Genomic DNA, 19,542 nt, shown 5'->3' on the forward strand with positions numbered 1-19,542 from the left:
GCTTCCAGATAAGCATGCGGGTTTGGTGGCCACAGGAAGCCAGGCTGGGGCCCGAGGTGGGGAGTCTATGTACTGCCCCGCCAGGCCAGCCGGGGAACTCAGAGCAGCTCAGCACCTCCAAACCTGGCCAGGGGGTGACTTTCTGGAACCCAGGGCCAGAGAAGAGGAGGCCAAAGGCTGAGAGGAGTCAGTGTGGAGCCTGAAGGCCCCTAGGAGGGTGCTGGCTTGAAGCGTTGGGGAGGAGAATAGTGGGCTGTGGCTGCAGGCAGCTCCGAACGTGCAGAATGCTGTCTCCAGACCGGCGCCTGACCGCCAGCCCCTGGGGGCAGCAGGAGCCTGTGTCCCTGGGCCCACGCCAGGGCCTACCCCTTCCCCTCCTCTGCAGTCTGAGGTCTGGGGAGAATGCTTTCCAAGCTCTAGCCCAGTTTTCTGGAAATGCTGCCATTCCATTATGCCATCTCTGTGTATCTGGGCCACTACGGACAGACTCAGTGATTCTCTATCACTTGGAGGTTTTGCCAGCAAAGGCCGCCACCAGCTCGACATCCTGCCGCAGGGGCCGGGATGGAAGGGCCACTGTTTACTCTGCACTGGAGTTCAGGGCAGCCACGGGACAGAGGTGGAGTTATGTGTATCAGCTTATATACAGTTTCCCTCAATCTGAGATGTACCATTTCAGGAAGTGTGTGCAAGCTTGTGTATGTGTGCCCCGTTGTAGCTGAATCTTTGTGATCCCGCGGACTGTAACCCTCCAGGCTCCTCTGTCCATGGGATTTTCCTGGCAAGAATGCTGGAAAGGGCTGTCACTTCCTACTCCAGGGGATCTTTCTGACCCAGGCACCAAACCTGCGTCTCCTGCATTGGCAGGCAGAGTCTTTACTACTGTGTTACTTAGGAAACTTCTTTAGGAAGAATGCAGATTATTAAATGGTATTTTCACTGAAAATACACATATACACACTTATGAATGCTTAATAAGTACCCTTAACAATAGATAGTAAAAGTAAAAATAAAACCTAATAATAGATAGGTTGTCATCTCTGGGTGGTCGGTGATGGTGGTGGTTTGGTCGCTAAGTTGTGTCCAACTGTTGCAACCCCGTGGACTGTACATGCCAGGCTCCTCTGCCATGGGATTCCCCAGGCAGGAATACTGGAGTGGGTTGCCATTTCCTTCTCCATCATCTTTGGGTACTGGGTGATTTTTCTGCCTTCTATTTCCATATCTTTATTTTCTGATGTAAATATATGTTATACAAAAAAACAATCATTAAAATGCTGACTGAGTTTATTAGAATATGAGAGGTCACTTTTACGAAGCCCCATCTTCCTCAGTGAATTTGCATCCTCAGGTTTCTTATGAACACTAAGAAAGGCTAACGTTAAACTCATCAGAGCCTTTCCAAAAATCTGCTCACTCAGAGGGAACCTCCCCTGTTTGGATGCAGATAATTCTTCCTGACTCGTCTGTTATACTTTTCTTTTCCAAATACCAGGGAAGTGGGCACCATTGGCCAAGGAACAGGGGACCACGTGTCGTGTGTGATGGTCTGGCTTCAGCAGAGCGTGAGGTGTCCCCTGGGTGGCTGGTGACCTTGCCTCCCAGAGCCTAGCAGACCCCCCTGAGGGCAGAAGCTGTCAGCCGCCTACAACATCCTTCTTCTAACCGCCTTGGGTCTGTGTTCCCTTTGCAGAATATGTGGATCGAGAGGACCATTTACACCACTGCATATAAACTGCCTGGCATCCTGAGGTGGTTTGAGGTCAAGTCTGTTTTCATGGTAAGCACACCCTGCAGAAGGACTGCCCGTCACCCCTCTGCTATGGCCTGACCCAGCCTCTTCCTGGGGCGTGTCACCTGGTCACCGTGGCCAGCACACACCCTGCAGACCCCATGTCAGGCTTAACAACCCAGAATCTCTATCTCTGCCCACAAATACCACAGTGGACATGCTGTAATCACAGCCACCTCTAATGTAGAAGAAAACCAAAGAATTAAGATTTCATCCCTTCTTACAAAATATTTAAACACAGCCCTCACTGTGCTGTTTTGACAGTTCTTTTCTGCGAACAAAGTGAAAAGTTTAAGACAAATTCCAATTCATATACCCTTTTTAAGATATTTCTTCCTGATGGTCTTATTGTCATTTACATGACAGACAACTTGATTAATAGTACTTGCTCGTTTCAAATAAAAATAGTTTGAGAATATACCACCCCCCCCCCACCGCCCACACTTTTTAAAGAAAGAATCACTCACATCTCATCAGCTAAACCTTACTATTGGACAGTTGTAATGACAGGAACCAGTTTTGGGCCAAAGATTCTTGTTGACTATCGCAGCAGCAGCGTACTGACAACTGCTGGTATAAAAAGATCTGATTAGAATATGTACGCTTTGTCCTGTGTCTCAATGCCTTGGGTGTTTACCTGGCAGGATCTTACCCAGAGGGGTGGTTCTCGCCGTTCAGTTTACCACGAGGCCCCTTGGATGCTCCTGATTCACCCTAAGACGTTATGGCCGCACCCTCTCTTCCCAGCCTTGTCTCCACTCTTGACCTTTGTCCTCACCAGCTGAATTCTGGGCCTCTGGCTCGGGCCCTGAGCTGGAAAGGCTCAGGAGACGCGTGGCAGGTGGCAGAAATGCAAGCCTTCGCTGGCACCGTTTGGAGCTGGTGATGTACGTGGGTGGGAGATGGACCAGGAGGCCCTTCCATAAACAAGCACAGTCCTATCTTCCTAATGAGCCTCTGCCCGTAAGCCGTTTGTAATCGGGGATTCCGTGAGCCAGCCAGGGTGTACGAGGAAGGCGCTTAACAGCTCGAGGTGGAGAGGGGCAATCCCTGATTTTCTGTAAGGATGTGGTTCTGCCGTGGGCTGTACTGGCCCTTTTTTTAGTGAACTAAGAGGGCTGGAAGCTGAATAATCCCCGAATGGCATGACTGAAATAATCCCGCTGTCAATACCACAGGTCCCTCTTGCCGAGTGTCTGCCTCCCAGGACAGACCAGCATGGGATATGGTGTGGGCAGCAGCTGACCCTCTTGTTTTGATGAATCTAGGACACCGTTCTTTGTTGAGGCCAGCAGGGTCCGCAACAGGGAGTCATTAGCCAGTCAGGAGGGAATTCTGCCCTGGAGAGTCCATGTGGCTGAGTTACGTGCACAAGAGGGTGTGTTCCAGGGTGTGACTGAGCCAGGTGCTGGGCTATGACACCAGTCCTGGGATACATGTTGTCTGGGGTGCGCGTGGGACCAGGGTACCCTCACCGGCCGGCACAGGGTCGGCCTCCTCTCTGAATGTCACTGCCCCTCCATCGGGTCGCGGGCAGGCTCCTTGACAAGCAGGGCTTCCTACGCAGCAGCTGAGGGTGTCGTTCCAGGATCTGGCCACAAGCAGAACTGTTCCCTGAGCGTCTCTGCACCTCCATCCCTCCCTCTGCCTCTCAGACGGCCCCCAGGGGCTGGAGCAAAAAGAAAACAGGCTGCTCTGCTTTGCCATTTGCTAAAGACACCCTCGGGTCCCTGGCACAGGTAGGGGGATCCAGCACACTAGCCTTGAGGAGGGCAAGGACCAGGTTATCTTACATTGAGGTCACCCCTAGACGTGGCTCAGGGGCCCAGCCTTGGGTCCGTTGGAGGGAGACCCAGCTTGAAGGTGGTGTTATTGTTTTAAACCCAGTCACGTTCTCCTGGCGGTTAGAGCTGAGCCAGAGAGGAGGGCGGGGCTGAGCATCACGGAGCCCTGCGGGGTCCCCAGTGAAAGAAGGGCCTTGGCAGTGTGGGCAGAGGTGGGCCTGAGGTGGACCGCCCTGCCTCCTGCCCTGAAGGTCCTGCTGACTGGCGTCAGGTTTGCAAGGGAGGCCTGTGAGGTCCAACGGAAGCCGTGCCCCGGCTCTGGGGGCGCTCTTTTATTCCCTGGAGGGCACGTGATTGCAGGTGGAGACCGTGGCGGGACCTCTCTACTCCTCCCCCAACTTCGCGGGCCAAACAGGTCCGGGGGGCTTACAAAGCGCCCAGACCTCCTGCCTCTGGGACAGGACAGATTGTCCCAGATTCCTTAAAACAAGCAGCAGACAAGACCATGGCTAAAAGCCCTCTTCTGTGAAGCAGCTGTATTCAAGCAGCACTCAGGGCTGTGTTTTCCTGGGATGACCATACATGTACACACACGCATGCACGCACACACATGTATACAGTTGAGCATGTGCACACACACGCACCCCGGGACAAGGCGGCCTTGCATCATGCCTTTGAACTTTGTACGTGGGGACTGGGTCAGTGGAAACATGTAAAGACATTCATATGCCTGGCTCCTCTTGTTGGGTCATGAGAGACCTTGCCCCGAAGGTCCACTGGAAGGAAGCCCGAGCCACAGTCTGGATGCCTGTCCTCTGGCGAGGAGCGGGGGGCATGGCAAGGGCCCCCGCAGGGCAGGGCGGGGCGTGGCCACCAGCCCAAGTCATCCTCGTCCTCCCGCTTCCGCAGGTGGAGATCAGCCCCCTGGAGAACGCCATCGAGACCATGCAGCTGACCAACGACAAGATCAACAGCATGGTCCAGCAGCACCTAGACGACCCCAGCCTCCCCATCAACCCGCTCTCCATGCTCCTAAACGGCATCGTGGACCCCGCCGTCATGGGAGGTTTTGCCAATTACGAGAAGGCACGTGACACGCCGGCTTCCTCTCTGCAGCTCCGCCCCCGGGGACGGGCTAGCTCCAAACCCCGCCTCCAAGCCCGGAGACCTTCCCGGGCTCGCTGAAGTGGGCCGAACACGGCCCACTCCCCGGGGGCAGCCTCTGCCCACTGCCATCCCGGCCATGGCTGGCCTGGACATTGTCCCCACTCCCCTACCATGCTGTGCTGATGGAGAGTGACCCTCCTGACTGTCCAGAGACCTGGGGTTATTAAAGACCACAATATACAGTTATAGTGGAAGACAACGGCATTAGAATATTTAGAATAGCTGGGAGACTGGTGCGGTGGGGACAGCCAGCTGATCTCCCTGGAAAAATATCTCAGTAAGATGGAGCCGAAGTTGAAGGTCATGGGCTGGTGGTCTAGGCACAGGGGTCCGCCTGATTTTGTACATGGAGTTTGCAGCGTGGCTGTGGCCATCCACTTCTTGGTGTCCGAGGCTGTCTTCCCAATACAATGGCAGCAAAGTTGAGGCTCTTCACAGGGAGAGTTTGCTAGCCCCCCCGGTCTAGACAAAGGGGAAACTGAGGCAGGAAGGGCGCTGCCCGAAGGTGGGCCGTGAAGGGACAGAGAGGTGGTGCTGCGTCCCAGCCGTCCCCAGGTGCAGAGCAGGCCCGGCTGATGGTCGCACCTGGGGAATGCTGCCCATGACCTGAGCAAGGAGGCTGCGGGGGGTCAGCAGCAGCCTCGCTGGGCTCTGTGGACGGGGCCTCCGCAGTGAATGAACAGAGTCCTTTTGTTGTACTGACCTTCCCGAATGTTTTGGTAGAGAGGGCCCCACCCTGGGGGGATGTGAGCCTAGTGATGGCAGGGCTGTGGGTCTGCATTCCCCACGGCTCTCTCCCTGGGCCTGGGGATCTCCAGATGTGCCAAACTGCCTGTGGGCAGGGCATGTTGGTGGGCTCAGCGACTCTCTCTGTCCCCACCAGGCCTTCTTCACCGAGCGGTACCTGCAGGAGCACCCCGAGGCCCACGAAAAGATCGAGAAGCTCAAGGACCTGATTGCTTGGCAGGTAAACGTCTCTCAGCAGCTGCAGGGTTGGGGTGGGGAAAGCTGAGCCTGGGACCAGATCCCTTTGGGCCTCCTTAGCACACCTGCCAGCCGCCACAGAGTGCACACAGCCGTGTTTGTACTGGATAAACCCACCCACCGCTGCTGCGATTAACTGGACTCCTGGCCATTGTCATGAGTATGAACACCTAGAACGTTCACTCTTGCAAATGAGCTGGGTCTGTTTCCTCCCCTCGGTCGGTGTGTGCTCTGGACTTCGGGCAGCTGACTCCTTTCAGTTCAGTTCAGTTCTGTTGCTCAGTCATGTCTGATTCTTTGCAACCCCATGGACTGCAGCATGCCAGGCCTCCCTGTCCATCACCAATTCCCAGAGCTTACTCAAACCCATGTCCATTGAAGTCGGTGATGCCATCCCACCATCTCACCCTCTGTCGTCCCCTTCTCCTCCCATCTTCAATCTTGCCCAGCATCATCTGGCTTCTTTAGGCTTCCTTTTCTCCTGTGGGAGGCAGGGAGGACACTGCTGATCTGTGCCCAGCATGCCAGCCTGAGGGCAGAGAGCTGAGGGGGGCAGAGACCAGGGTCACCCTGTGCCTGGGCGGCATCCCTCCACAGCCTGGGAGTCCCAGCTCTTCCTTCTGATGAGTGCTCTGTGAGTACCAGCTCCTGGCCTCCCTGGAGCCTCACTGTCCTGGCTTGTCCACCATCAGCCCGTGGGTTACGGGACCTGTTAGGGCAGAGCGGGCCTGGGTTTCGGTTTCAAGCCAAGTTACAAGTACTTCTTTCATATCTATGTAATATATGGGTGTGTATTTTGTGATAAAATGTGTGTGACATACAGGTGACCACCTTAGTCATTTCTAAGTGCACAGTCCAGTGTCACAAGTCCACTCACGTCATTGTACAGCCATTACCACCATCATCTGCAGAACTTTCTCATCTTGCAGACCTACGCAACACCCAATAAACAATAATTCTCCACTCTCCCCACCCCTGGAAACCACCACCCTGCTTTCTGTCTCTGTGCATTTGATTATTCTGTGCGTGCCTGCTAAGTCACTCCAGTCGTGTCTGACTTTGCAACCCCGTGGACTGTAGCCCTCCAGGCTCCTCTGTCCATGGGATTCTCCAGGCAAGAATACTGGAGTGGGTTGCCATTTCTTCCTCCAGGGGATCTTCCCAACCAGGGATCAAACCCTCATCTCTTATTTGCATTATTCTAGGGACCTCATATAAGTAGACTCATGCGTTGTTTGTCCTTTTGTGACTCTCATTCCAGTTGGGATTGGTCTTCCAGGTTCATCCATAGTCATGTGTCAGAATCTCGTTCCTTTTTAAGGCTGAATAATGTTCCGCTGTCTGTATGGACCACATGTTGCTTATCTGTTCGTTCACTGATGGCTGCCTGGGTTGCTTCCGTCTTTTGCTGTTGTGAACAATGTTTTTATGAACACAGGTTTACAAAAAACTGCTGCTTCCTGCTTTCGCTTCCTTTGGGTATGTGTCCAGCAGGGGGACAGCTGGATCGTGTGATACGTCTGTCTTTAACTTTCTGAGGAAGCACTGCATTGTTCTCCACAGCAGCTGCGCTGCTTTTTATCCCCCCCGCCAGGCAGGCACCATGGTTCCAATTTCCCCACATCCTCGTCAACATTTATTTTCTGGTTTTCTTTTTCTTTGTTTTATAACAACCATCCTAATGGGTGTGACTTAGGCATTTGATATCAATTTGGCCTTGGAATTCTTCTCTGGTAAGACACCTTGGGAGCTGAATTTAAGGGAACTTTTTACAGAATGGTTTCTTTGCGCAGGATATAAGCTTTGTGTAGGCAGTCTCTGTCTCTAACTTAGAAAAAGAGGGAGAGGATTTACAGGTCTGAATGATTCCATTTCAGATGTTGTGGGAACCAAAAGGTACAAAATTCAAAACTCTACTGAAGGCTGTAAAACCATTGCTACACAAAACCTAGTTTGGCCTGCAAAAAGTTATATTGATTTTTTTTTCCCTGTAAGCTTTTACAGCAAATTGGATTTTAAGAGTTTCAGGCCCTACAGAGGAAAGTAATTTGTTCCCCAGAGAGAACTTTATGTCAGCACTATGTCATCACCCCTAATAACTATATTAAAAGATGAATTTTAAAGCAGTTCACAGGAAAGTTGAAAAAAAAAAATCTGTTTTCTAGCCACTTCATTAAATCAAAGAGTGATGAAAAATACATATTCAAAACATTACCTGTGATCTTGCTTTCATTTGCCGATGTTTTGAAAATCCATATTTTAATATCAGTAATTGAGTCATATGGTCAGTAACAGAAAGAAGTTTGGGGTTACTGGGATGCTTTCTTTTGGTTTTGTTTGTTAATTTGTTTGATTTGTTTTTCTTCCCTGAAGCTCCATCAGGGCAAAGTGAGGTTTTCCTCCTGGGAATCCCAAGGATTCCTGGGCAGTGTCCATCCCTGATGTGCAATCAGAACATCTTGGTCCCTAAAATCACTTGCAAAGGCTGGTTATTAAGTCCCAGGCAGCTCCCAGCTCTGTTGTTGCCTCTGCTGAAGTAGGGGGTGTTCAGTGCCTTAGGGGTGGGAGTTGGGGTCCGTCAGGGGCCGGTTGCGTGCATGGGGCTCTTCCAGGTTTGCAGCCACAAGCGCCAGTCCCTTCTTCAAAGGCACAGCTCCCTCTTTCCGCAGACACAGCTGTCTCACAGAGCCTCCCTGCTGTGGGTCTGAGGATGAATCCGTGTAGGCTCAGACGAGCCCGCTGAGGTGCCCGCATATGTGTCTTCTGAAATGCACAGAAATGAAAGCCTAGACCCTCTCACCATCCCCAGCTGATGACAGGCCTGACTGAGGTCACCGGGGGCAGTGCTCCTGGAGTGCTTCGCGCTGCTTCTGAGTGCTCTGTGCGACCAGCAGGCTGTGAACCCGTGGAGGGGACACACGGGAGCAGATTTCACATACAACACCGCTATTCTGAGAGCCGGCCACATGCTCACTTTGAACTCAACATGTGACTTTGCTGGGCTTCCCAGGTGGCTGAGTGGTAAAGAATCTGCCAGCCAAAGCAAAAGACACAGGTTCCATCCCTGGGTGGGGAAGATCTCCTGGAGAAGGAAATGGCTCCAGTAGTCTTGCCTGGGAAATGCTTTGGACCAAGGAGCCTGGTGGGCTAGTCTGTGGGGTCACACAGATTCAGACACGACTGAGCATGCACCTGAGGACACATGTGGCTTCTGGGGATGACCTCCTCCCCCTCTGGGCTCTGGGAAACTCTTTAGATGTTCTGATTCCTGAGACCTGCTCTAGACCAGATCAGGACTATGGTTCAGGAATCTGCCTGAGAGATTTTGATGCTCAGCCTGCTGAAATCCAAAGACCATTCCAGGCCTCAGTCCATGGCTTCCGTTCGTGTGCTAAGCACTTTGTATGTTGGAGTGTTTGCACAGAGCATCTTTTTATTCATAGCTTCAGTTCAGCCCCAAGCGGACATAGAACAAGGGCCCCATCCCACCCTTCTCTTGTAGAAAGCTATAACTGACCAATGTCAGGGACCAGTTGAAAGGATCATTTTCACCTGCCAAATTGCCCTTCATTCACTCCCAAGACCTGAACCAAAAGGTCTTCACTTTAGTCCAGCAAGTAGCTTCTTTGATGTCAAGCATCTGGCCAATTAAGAGTTTTGTCAGACCACCAACAAAAAATTACAGAAATGACTAGACTTCATTTTGCACATTTGAGAAAGCTCCATTGTAGAGCAAAATGCTTTCAGTGTCTAGAGTGGCCGGGCTGTCACCTTGAAACCACACCCCTATCCTTGCCTTCATTCCAGGATAGACAAGACACGTTTCCCGTCCCACAACAGGTTATCCCCAGCCTGCCATTGCCGACCCCCAGGAATCTAGAAGATTTCTGTGAGCATCTTCTCCTGCTGAATCTAAACAAACTGCAGCCAGCCCCTGGAGGCTGCCACCTGCGAGAGTAATACGCGTGGGGAAGTAAAAGGTCCCATCTCGTTTGAAGTCCTAGCTGTACACTGTCCTCCTGGTGATCACGGCCAGAAAGGGATGCCCGGAGTTTACCTTGGATGTAGACCCAGCTGTTAGCCGAACACGCTTTGTGCCTGCGCAGCCCGAGAGGAGGCTGAGGGGTGTCAACCCAGGGGGGGTGCTCACTGATCCTGTCCTCTCCCAGAGCACCACAAGAGGCTCCAGCTGCTTGCTATAAATGGCAGCCAAATACATTTTGTGCATTGATTCATCCTGATAAAATTTCTTGAATTTGTTCACATGAAATTCAATTGTGGACTTATTATCCTTCTTACTAATAAATCTGCTCATCTACATTGGTGTTCTGTCATATTAAGAAAATCTGTTTTTAATCAGTATTTTGATTTAATTATAAATTATTAAGAAGAAGCCTCTTAGCTTGATTGCACTGGAGAGCATGTACCTCCCAGTCGGAGCCTCGGGGGACGCAGAAGCTGGGGGAAGAAAGGCGCCTTCCTGACACCCACCCCCAACAGCAGGGACTCTGGAGGGTCTCTGGGGCTGGGGAATAAAAATGTCCCTACGATGCGTTTAAAGGTCAGCTACATCACGGTCCGATGTGAAGCGTCGGCGTGGAAGTTTGTGACAGCAGTGTTGGCAGAGAGGTGATTATTTTTAGTTTTAAGGAAGGATAAATTTGTTTTTCCTTTCCAAATAAGAATACCCTTCAGGACTATAGATCACATATAATTCGGTTTTTACATTTTGGAATAGAGTTCTCAGTTGCCTGTAGAGGCAATATTTTTAGCGAAAGAATCTTTGCACAGTGACATGGCCCTTTGCAAGTAGGTCAAGTTATAGCTGTGCATGTATGCTAAGTCACTTCAGTCATGTCCAATTCTTTATGACCCCGTGGGCTGTAATCTGCCAGGCTCCTCTGTCCACGGGGATTCTCCAGGCAAGAATACTGGAGTGGGTTATAGAGGCAGTATTCTTAGCAAAGGAATCTTGGCACTGTGACATGGCCCTTTGTGAGTACATCAAGTTACAGCTAAACAAGTCCAAAATGCAGTTCTTCTCAAATTCAGGTGGAAAGCACAGACCCGTCTCTTCTGGGGTTGATGGTCAAATGCAAGTCAGGCAAAGCAACGACACATCCGTGCCCTGCACGCTGCACTAGATGTGTCCAACTTAAGACACAAATGCTTTTCATTTACACATTTTGGTTTGGGAGAGTAGCATGCCTGGCTGATGAATTTAATCAGCTGGTTTGATTGGAAAACCGAAACAGATGCATTTTGCACGTGGCTCGCCACTTTCTGCCGGGTGTACATCGCTCTTTTGAGATCATTAAACAGGAGATAAGGAATGTCAACTGGTATGTTTTTCAGATTCCATTTTTGGCCGAAGGGATCAGGATCCATGGAGACAAAGTCACAGAAGCACTGAGGCCGTTTCATGAGAGAATGGAGGCCTGTTTCAGACAGTTAAAGGAGAAAGTGGAGAAGCAGTACGGCGTCCGGACCATGGTGAGCGGCTGGTGTGGCAGGGGTCGGGGGAGCACGTCTCTTCATCACGCCTGCCGGGGTCCAGCCCCGGCTGATCCAGGGTATTCAAAGGAGGGACAGCATAGGCAACCTATTTATTTAAATATTTATCAAAGATATTAAGAGTAATAGAATGAGGATAGCTCAGTAGGAAAATTCAGTGGAGAAAAGAGGCTGAGTAGCTTGGTGTACGCGGGAGACCAATAAAACTTCAAGACAAGAAGTTTGCACCACTTACGTAGGCCACAGGCGCCCTTCCGCTCTCCCGAAGGAGAGGAGACACTGAGGCCTCCCCGGTCGGATCTTAGAAGCCCAGGCATAATTAGCAAGCATGGCGGGTTCCTCGCTCCAGATGGAGACTCAGCCAGAATTTGGGAGAGAGAGCGATGAGGAGACCAAGTTTTGGTGAACAAGGCCCGCACTTTATTTTCCAAAGTAGTTTTTATACCTTAAGTTGTGCATAAAGGATAATGGGGGAAGGAGTGGAGTCATGCAAGGACAGCAGTTCCTGATCCTCATCGAAGCCAGGCTTTCAAACTTATCATATGCAAAAGTTCAGGTGATTTACATCATCTTCTGGCCAGGAGGCCTGTTAACATTTTAAGAAACTTATATTTCTCTAAAGGTGATTATTCCAAAGTCAGGCACCAGCCTCCAAAAAAGCATTGGACAAAGCTGCATTCCTATAGGGCAAAGGTGAGGTGGGATCAATCAAGAAAAGACTTAACTCAAGGGTCCAAGGTTACAAACATTGAGGCTACTACCTACATTTCTATACACCCATTATATCAATCAATACACTGCCAAGGACACAGTAGGTAAGGAGTATGGAGACTTAGCAGCAAACATTGGCCCAATAAGTGAAAAACCCTTCACCAATACAATTTCTAATCAATCTTTTAACTACTCAAAGGAATCTGTGTTTAGACAGTTTAGAGCATCTCCTGCCTCTCACAGTTGGGAGGCTCTGAACAATCACATGTGGCTGGAAAAACCTATTCAGGCAGGCTAGAGGATTTCCAAAGGAGTTTGTAGGTTAAACACTGTCACACCCAGAAATTATTAACTGGAGCTGTAAGCTAACTCTTTTTTCAGAGAGAGGTAGTGGGGGACAGCCCCCCGTAAAGTCAGAGGTGTAGGTGAAAGCACAAAGCAGAAAGTAGGCAGACTCTGGTTTTGGGGGTAGATGCTCGAGAATTTCCAGGGGGACTCCTGAGGTTCGATCCCGCCTTTGCGTATGCCGAGCCTCCTTCCTCATGACCTTTGTCATGGGTGGAGCTCCTCACGCTGGCTCCCGGCAGTGATAGAATTCCAGTTGAGCTATTCCAGATCCTGAAAGACGATGCTGTGGAAAGTGCTGCACTCAATATGCAATATGCACTCAATATACAATATGCCAGCTCCCAGCACACGCCGTCTGACCATGACAGGCCCACAGGGCAGAGTACCCAAGTCCTGCCTGTGGTGCCCGCTTAGGAAGTAGGGCAAGGAACCTCTGCCCCTTCCTCAGGTCCTCTGCCAGCGAATCTAGTCACCTCCTTTCAGTAACTGGAAATGTCTGGGTGAGCAAGCTTGAGTAAATGTGCTTGATCACCAAGGACCCTGCCGATGGCTGTGAATGCAATCTCCCCTAAGAGTCAGGGAGCAACAGAAAAAATCTCATCAACCCAACGGGACTCAGGCTGGTTCGTGGAAACCCTGCTTCCAATCACACAGCAGAAGCAGAGGGTTAAAGCGCACACAGGGCAACAGCACGCGTGATGTCCCAAAGCTGAGATGGAGCCTGTGCCCAGGCCAAGGGCAGAGTCATTGAGGGGAGGAGCCGTTCACTGAAGTCTGAAACTTGCCTACTGGAGGAAGTGGCCATTGATCTAAGTCAAGGATAAGCTGCAGGAGGTGGGCAGGATGCTGCCCAGAGAGAGGACTCACTCAGCAAAGGCTGGTGGCAGGAATCTGAGTGGCAAGCCCGGGGCTGGTGCAGACACAGCCATGCCTTGGGCAGAATACAATTCGTAGGGCAGACTTAGAAAGATACCCAGCCTCACAGAGCCTGGACTGCTGGGAGACTCTGTTCTGGGGTAAAGGGAAGACCTGGGCTTTTACTAAGAGTTTGTGTAAGGTTTCTGAGCCAGGGCTAACATCAAGAGCATCATAAAAGAATGGCTGGTAATTTTTTTATATATTGTATGCATCTTTTTTGGTTTTGGGTTGTTTTTTTTTTAATGTTGGAGAATGGCTGATTATCAATGTTATGATAGTTTCAAGTGTCTGACTCTTTGCAACCCCATGGACTGTAGCCCTCCAGGCTCCTCTGTCCATTGAACTTTTCAGGTAAGAATACTGAAGCAGGTTGCCATTTCCTTCTCCAGGGGATCTTCCCAAGCCAGGGATCGAACCCTTGTCTCTTATGCCTCCTGCACTGGCAGGCAGGTTCTTTACCAGCTGAGCCTGCGGGGAAGCCCGGTTTCAGCTGTACGACATACACATAAATGTATCCATTCTGCCCCAAACTCCGCTCCCATCCAGGCTGCCACATAACACGGAGCAGAGTTTCTATCCTTACTGATGCCAAGTACCTGGCAGTTTAAGGCCTGTGGTGGGCTTGAGACAGTCTTCACGAGCTGGGTCTTAGCATTTCTGGGGGCAGGGCCAGGCACCACACCTCAGAGTGCTCCCGTGGTGTGCAGTTCAGAGCATCACTTCCTTCCTTATGGGAATCTTGGTGCGTCCTAGCCTTGACTGTGGGCTTGGGGGATGTCTGCCCAAACAAATGGTCCCATTTCTCCACTGTTCAGAGGTGAGCATCAGTGTGGCAAAAAGAGGCAGTGAGACCTCTTCTGGTCTGGAATCCCATGCCCACTGGCATGGACGGGGTGTCTGTGAGCAGGTCTAACAGGTTATCCTGCAAAGGGAAGGCAGGCTGCAGCAGTTACCCCACCACTCAGGACCCAGAGCCCTCTACCCCCTAAAGAACCACGTATCCAACTAGGCACGCCATTCTGGCTTCATTTTTAGCCCAGCTCCATCTGTCTGCCGTTCTCAAAAGTTTGCTGCTCTATGTTGAACTGACTTCTTTTTCCACACATCTGTCTCACTTAGCAAACGCTAATTTAGTGCTTACCATGAGCCTGGTACCTTTCTGAGTTTTTCGTTTTGCAAGTAGGAAGTGCAGCCTGAGGAAGGAGGCGCTGCGGACATTTCGAGGTGGGGAAACCCACCTCTTTTAGAGGTGGAGGAACCTGAGAAGGGCCCCTAGCCTGAGGCCTCATGCTCGTAAGTGGCAAAGCTCTTCTTCTCTTGCCCTTGTGGTTGGAGACAAGTCAGGAGCAGGACTCCTCCCCAGATGGGTTGACTTGGCTGTGATTACACCCTGCGCTCCCCCACCACCACCCCAAGCCCTGCTGGCCATGCCCAGGCCCCAGTGCCTCCAAGCCTGGGACCTAGTGCTCATCAGATGAGGTGTCTGTGGCCTTGGCTAAAGCAGAGCACGAGCTGAGAGTAACTCAGTTGCCGGGCTATGGTCTGAAGACCCAGCAGGCGGGAATCCAAGACTGTCAGCCCCACAGGAGCAGCTCCAGATGAACTGGCTTAGGAATCAGGGTGCTCTCCTGCTTGGCCACCACAGAGGGCCCTCCATGCAAGTCAGAGTCCTCGAGCTGCGCTTCATCACTTTGGAGCTTACAACTCATTACAATCAGCGTCAAGTGGCGGGAAGAGTTTCAGAGGGCATCACAGTGCACCTCTTTCAAAGTCTGACGCCACTTTTAATTCTTTCTAAGAAATAAACACTTGTGCAAGCTCTGTGTTCTCTTTCTAAGTGAAACGCTTCCTCTTTGATCAATCATTTCCTGTATATTTCAAAATGACAGAAATCTGTCTGGCTCATCAGAACATCCTTCATATCCCTGTCTTCTGCTGTGATTCATTATTTCGGTGCAGGCTTGCTCTTGAGCACGGGGGCGGGGGTAGCGGGGCGGGTAGGAAGGCGGGGCTGTCATGTGGGCAGCGATCTGCCATCCTTAGCTGGCAGATAAGCCATTTGCACCACACCCTGAGAAGGCATCTTTTCCACCAATGTCCGACCCCTTTGTAGGGGCAGCCAGGGCATCTTGAGAATGCTGTCAGGAACAGAATTAAGTAAGGGTGCATTTCCCACCCGTGGTGCCTTGTCCCCTGGAGCTGCCTTCCTGTGTCCCCGCTTCATCCTGGGACCCCCAAAGGCAGGTTCTGCAGCCAGCCTCCCTTGAGCAAACAGGAGGCCTGATACCCTGTCATTCTCTGAAAAATGTGGTGATAAAATGCAGTCTGGAATGAGGCTTCCCCTTCTTATCTACTTTGAGAACTTTCAAGCATCTCAGAATACTTTAAAAAGCAATATACTGTCATCCGGTTTAAAAAAAAGATGGATTTAAAAATAAAAACCCCATAGAAAGGACATAAACCATTTTGTCAATTTTTCTGAGCCAGCCTAAGCCGTAGAAAGGGAAGACTTGGGACGCCCTCTGACTCCTAATCCGTGAGCGGCTCCATCAGACCCCCGTCCAGTCCACTCAGCTTTGGCCTCATCCTGCCAACCCTGGGCTCTGAGGAGCTGCCACTTCCTTAAAGAAAGTACAGGAACCCCAGCTCCTCCTGCTACTTGGGGAGGGAGGTGTGAAGAGCCCGGGGCCCCCAGAGTGGAGGCCACGAGCCTCAGTCACGTTCAGCACCAGCCCTGTGCCTTCGCTGGCCCTTGGCCGTACAGGAGGCATCTGTCCATAGGCTCCTGAAAGAGTTTCGAGTTTGTCCTCCACTCCTTCCTTCTCTGGTTCATTCAAGTCTGATGAGAACAGGGAGCCTCCCATGGCCCTGCCCCTTCTCCACTGTCATCCTCTATCGCTTTCTGCATCACCTGGTTGCGGCCCTGAGCGCAGACCCACCCGTCCACCTGCCTCTGGGCCCCTGCACCCCTGTGCCCAGAAGAGCCCACGCTGTCCAGCCCCTCCAGCTCCCTGGGCTGGTCCCGCTCCACCACGATCAGCAGACAAGACACCCAGGAGCCGCTGTTCATCCTTCTCGGGTCCTCGCCATGGTGAGCACAGACGGTGCTGTGGCTCACCTGTCACCCCTGCCTCCAGGACTTTCCCCCTCCACCCCTCCCTCGGGGCTTCCCAGGTGGCTCAGCAGGAAGGAGTCTGCCTGCCAGTGAGGGAGATGGAAAAGACACAGGTTCGATCCCTGGGTTGGGAAGATCCCCTGGAGGAGGAAATGACAATCCACTCCAATCTTCTTGCCTGGAAAATTCCATGGACAGAGGAGCCTGGCGGGCTGTAATAGTTCATGGAGTCAGAAAGAGCCAGACACATTTGAATGACTGAGCGACAACAGCAAGAGGGCCCCCTTCACCGTTTCCAGGGAGCCTTGTTCCAGTGATTCTCGTACTGGGATCCATGGAACCCTGGGGTTCCTCAGAGGCCACTAAGTGGGGTGTTCATTGGGAGGGTAAGCTGATGACCCCCACCTCCAGAGAGAAGTTCCCCTTGCCGTCTTCTATGTGCTGGAGTTCAACAGAATATTCCAACCAAGAGAAGAGTGGCTGATAAGGCTTGGAGGGCAGTCAGGGTGTGGGCTCTGGGTGGTGACCCTGAGGCTGCATGTCCTAGAGCACCCCATCTCTCCCCCTCCCACCTACCCACCCACTCCCTCCTAATACACCCCTGCACATGCGCCCCCTCCTAGGGGCCAGCCTGTTGTCCCGGTGGGTTTCCAGTCCACAGCTGGCATTTGTGCAGCATTTGGAAAGGGACATTTCTAGAAGACTGTGAAACGGGCCTGCGTCTCACCATACCCCCATGAAACCCCATCAGCATGATTAAATGCAGTGAAACCAGCCATCCCCAGCATGCCATGGGCAGTCTGCACCTGTGGTGGGCGTGGGTGGGGCCTTCCAGACCACCCTGGAGATGAGTATGGTGACCGCGTGTGTCCTGGGACAAGCAGGCGTGCTCTGTGAGGGGCTGGAGCGCGTCTGTGCTTCGTGTCTGTACAGCTGGACACGAGGCTGCCGTTCGTGTAGCCGCCCTGCCTGTCACGTGTCATTACAGGTCATCCTCGCCAGCCTCCCAAGGTGACGTGACTATCCCCTGTGTGCTCAGGAGGGAGCTAGGTGTCTGAGTGGTTCTTTGTTTTATGCGAGGTCACGCAGTCCGTGCCGGGGCTGACATTCCCACCTGGTGGTCTCCCCGCCCCCCCACTTAGTGCCTGTCCTGCTGCGGGGACACAGATGTCCCCTCCCTCACAATTCCTAGCACTGGAGCTACCCAGTAAGGACTGGGAGGCCCTGATGGTTTCAGATGGAAAAGCAGAAGTCCTGGCTGCTCGATTTCTAGAGGCTCTGCTGGGTCAAGAAAGGCGTGCGAGGTGAATGGCCCAGGAGGAGGGCTCAGGGCCACCCCCAGTGGGTGCCCTGCTGACACAAGACCACCAGTGGCTTCTGGCCATCCCCGGCCAGAGCCCCCTCCTGCATCCCCCTTGCTTCATCCTTCGCAGTCTTCCCGTCCATGCTCATGCATCCTGACCAAGACTCAGGGCTGCCTCTTGGGGCACATCGCCAGCCCTGTGTGGTTGGGGGCATTCGCAGCTGCTTGGGTCTTCCCAAGAACTGGATGAGGGCAGCCTGTGGCCATATGCACCTCCTGGTCCATGGCTGGCTGGCTCCTGTATGCCCACTCCCTTGACCCTGGCTGCTGTGAAGATCATTTCATCAGAGAAGTGGATACATTGTACAACTAAGCTACAAAGAAAGACACATTGTAAAACAGGAGGGATATAGCCAGTATTTTATAATCATTAGAAATGGAATATAACCTTAAAGGCTGAGAAGAAGATACTGTAGACTTTGAGTCTCTAGAAACGTTTTTACAATTTAGGCTAATCTGCAAGTCACCATTTCCTTTTAGTTGCCTCCTAAAAGCCAGTTCATGGCAAAGGCTGTCTCCCTGGAGTTGGGCAATGGCACCTTCATCAGTGCTAAAGTTAAGGCTGATCAGACCCTCGGTACTGGCAGATTGCAGCTGGGTAGTGAGCCACTGGTCAGCAAACTACGGCCGGACATCTGTTTTGTAAATAAAGTTTTATTGGAACACAACCGTACTTATTTATTTCTGTATTGTGTATAGCTGTTTTCATGCTTGGGACAGAGACCTTATGGCCCACAGTCTAAAGTATTTGTCATTTTCCCCTTTGCAGAAAACGTTTACCAGCTCCTGCTTTAAAGTGTTCTTTTGCGACTTTGAACCTTTTACTATTTTTTACAAGCTTATTTCATTGAAGTATAGTTGATTTATAGTGCCATGTTGAATGCTGCTGGACAGCACAGTGATTCAGTTATATGTATTTTTCATATTCTTTTCCATTAGGATTTATCACAGGGTGTTGGATACAGTTCCCTGTACCTTACAGTTTATCCATTTTGTATGTAATAGTCTGCATCTGCTAATCCCAAACTCCCCATCCCGTCCCCTGCGAACCCCCATCCCCTTGGCACCCACAAGTCTGTTGAGCCTTTTACTATTGAAGAGATAAGGTTCAGGTCCAATGGTATTTCACGGGCAAAACGTAGTTAAGAAACAGGCCCTCTTATCAGTGGTGTTATATAATCTGTAACCAGCCCGGGTCCCAAGCAGTTCTTCTATTGGAGATGGGCTGAATGAACGCCGGCTTTGGTATCATGGGGTTGGGGTTGAGGGAGGTTGAGCCACACAGAGAGGGAATGCCCTACAGAAGTTTGATTTCCACATCCTGAGGGTTAAAAAAAAAAGTTTCTGCACCAGCTGCTGTCCCAGCTGTGCCAACATCTGGCTTGAGGGGCAGGTACACAAGCATTTTGTAGCTAATTAGGTGTTGACATGTGCTGTATTTCAGTGATGCTTATTTTGTTAATATGCAGTTGTGTGACAGACAGAGGGTGGAAAACTGTATCCAGAGACCGTTTCTCTCTGGATGCATTACTGGCCCACTTCCTGCTAAGAAGGAGGAGCTTCAGCAACTCCAGCCATGGACCCAGCTAACCTACTGTACCAGTCACTGGCAGGGAAGGAAACCCACCTCTAATAAAGCAGCAGGAGCATCTCACTTCAGTCTAGACAAGTTCAGTCCCTGTGCCTCCATGTATTTTGGTGATCTGCTTGGTTTGTCAGCATGCAGAGATACACATTTCATCTAAACATCTTGCCAAGTCCTTAAGGCACATTCTAGATGTGTTCTGTAAATTGCAATTCCTGGTCCATCAGTGCATTGTACTGACTTTGGAGCAGGGTAAGGCAT

The 19,542-nt window shown here is 51.4% G+C and overlaps 1 protein-coding gene across 2 annotated transcripts in view; it reads left to right on the forward strand.

The window, feature by feature from the left end:
• DOCK1 (dedicator of cytokinesis 1) overlaps positions 1 to 19,542 on the forward strand; it is a 556,534-nt gene that overhangs the window by 519,017 nt on the left and 17,975 nt on the right. For both annotated transcript variants that reach the window (XM_005225872.5, XM_002698580.6), the window contains exons 44-47: positions 1,694 to 1,780; positions 4,486 to 4,662; positions 5,627 to 5,710; positions 11,083 to 11,220. In XM_005225872.5, coding sequence (XP_005225929.2) covers positions 1,694 to 1,780; positions 4,486 to 4,662; positions 5,627 to 5,710; positions 11,083 to 11,220 — 486 coding nt within the window. The remainder of the gene's footprint in view (positions 1 to 1,693; positions 1,781 to 4,485; positions 4,663 to 5,626; positions 5,711 to 11,082; positions 11,221 to 19,542) is intronic.

Source organism: Bos taurus, chromosome 26, assembly GCF_002263795.3.
Source record: "Bos taurus isolate L1 Dominette 01449 registration number 42190680 breed Hereford chromosome 26, ARS-UCD2.0, whole genome shotgun sequence".
Taxonomy (NCBI): Eukaryota; Metazoa; Chordata; class Mammalia; order Artiodactyla; family Bovidae; genus Bos; species Bos taurus.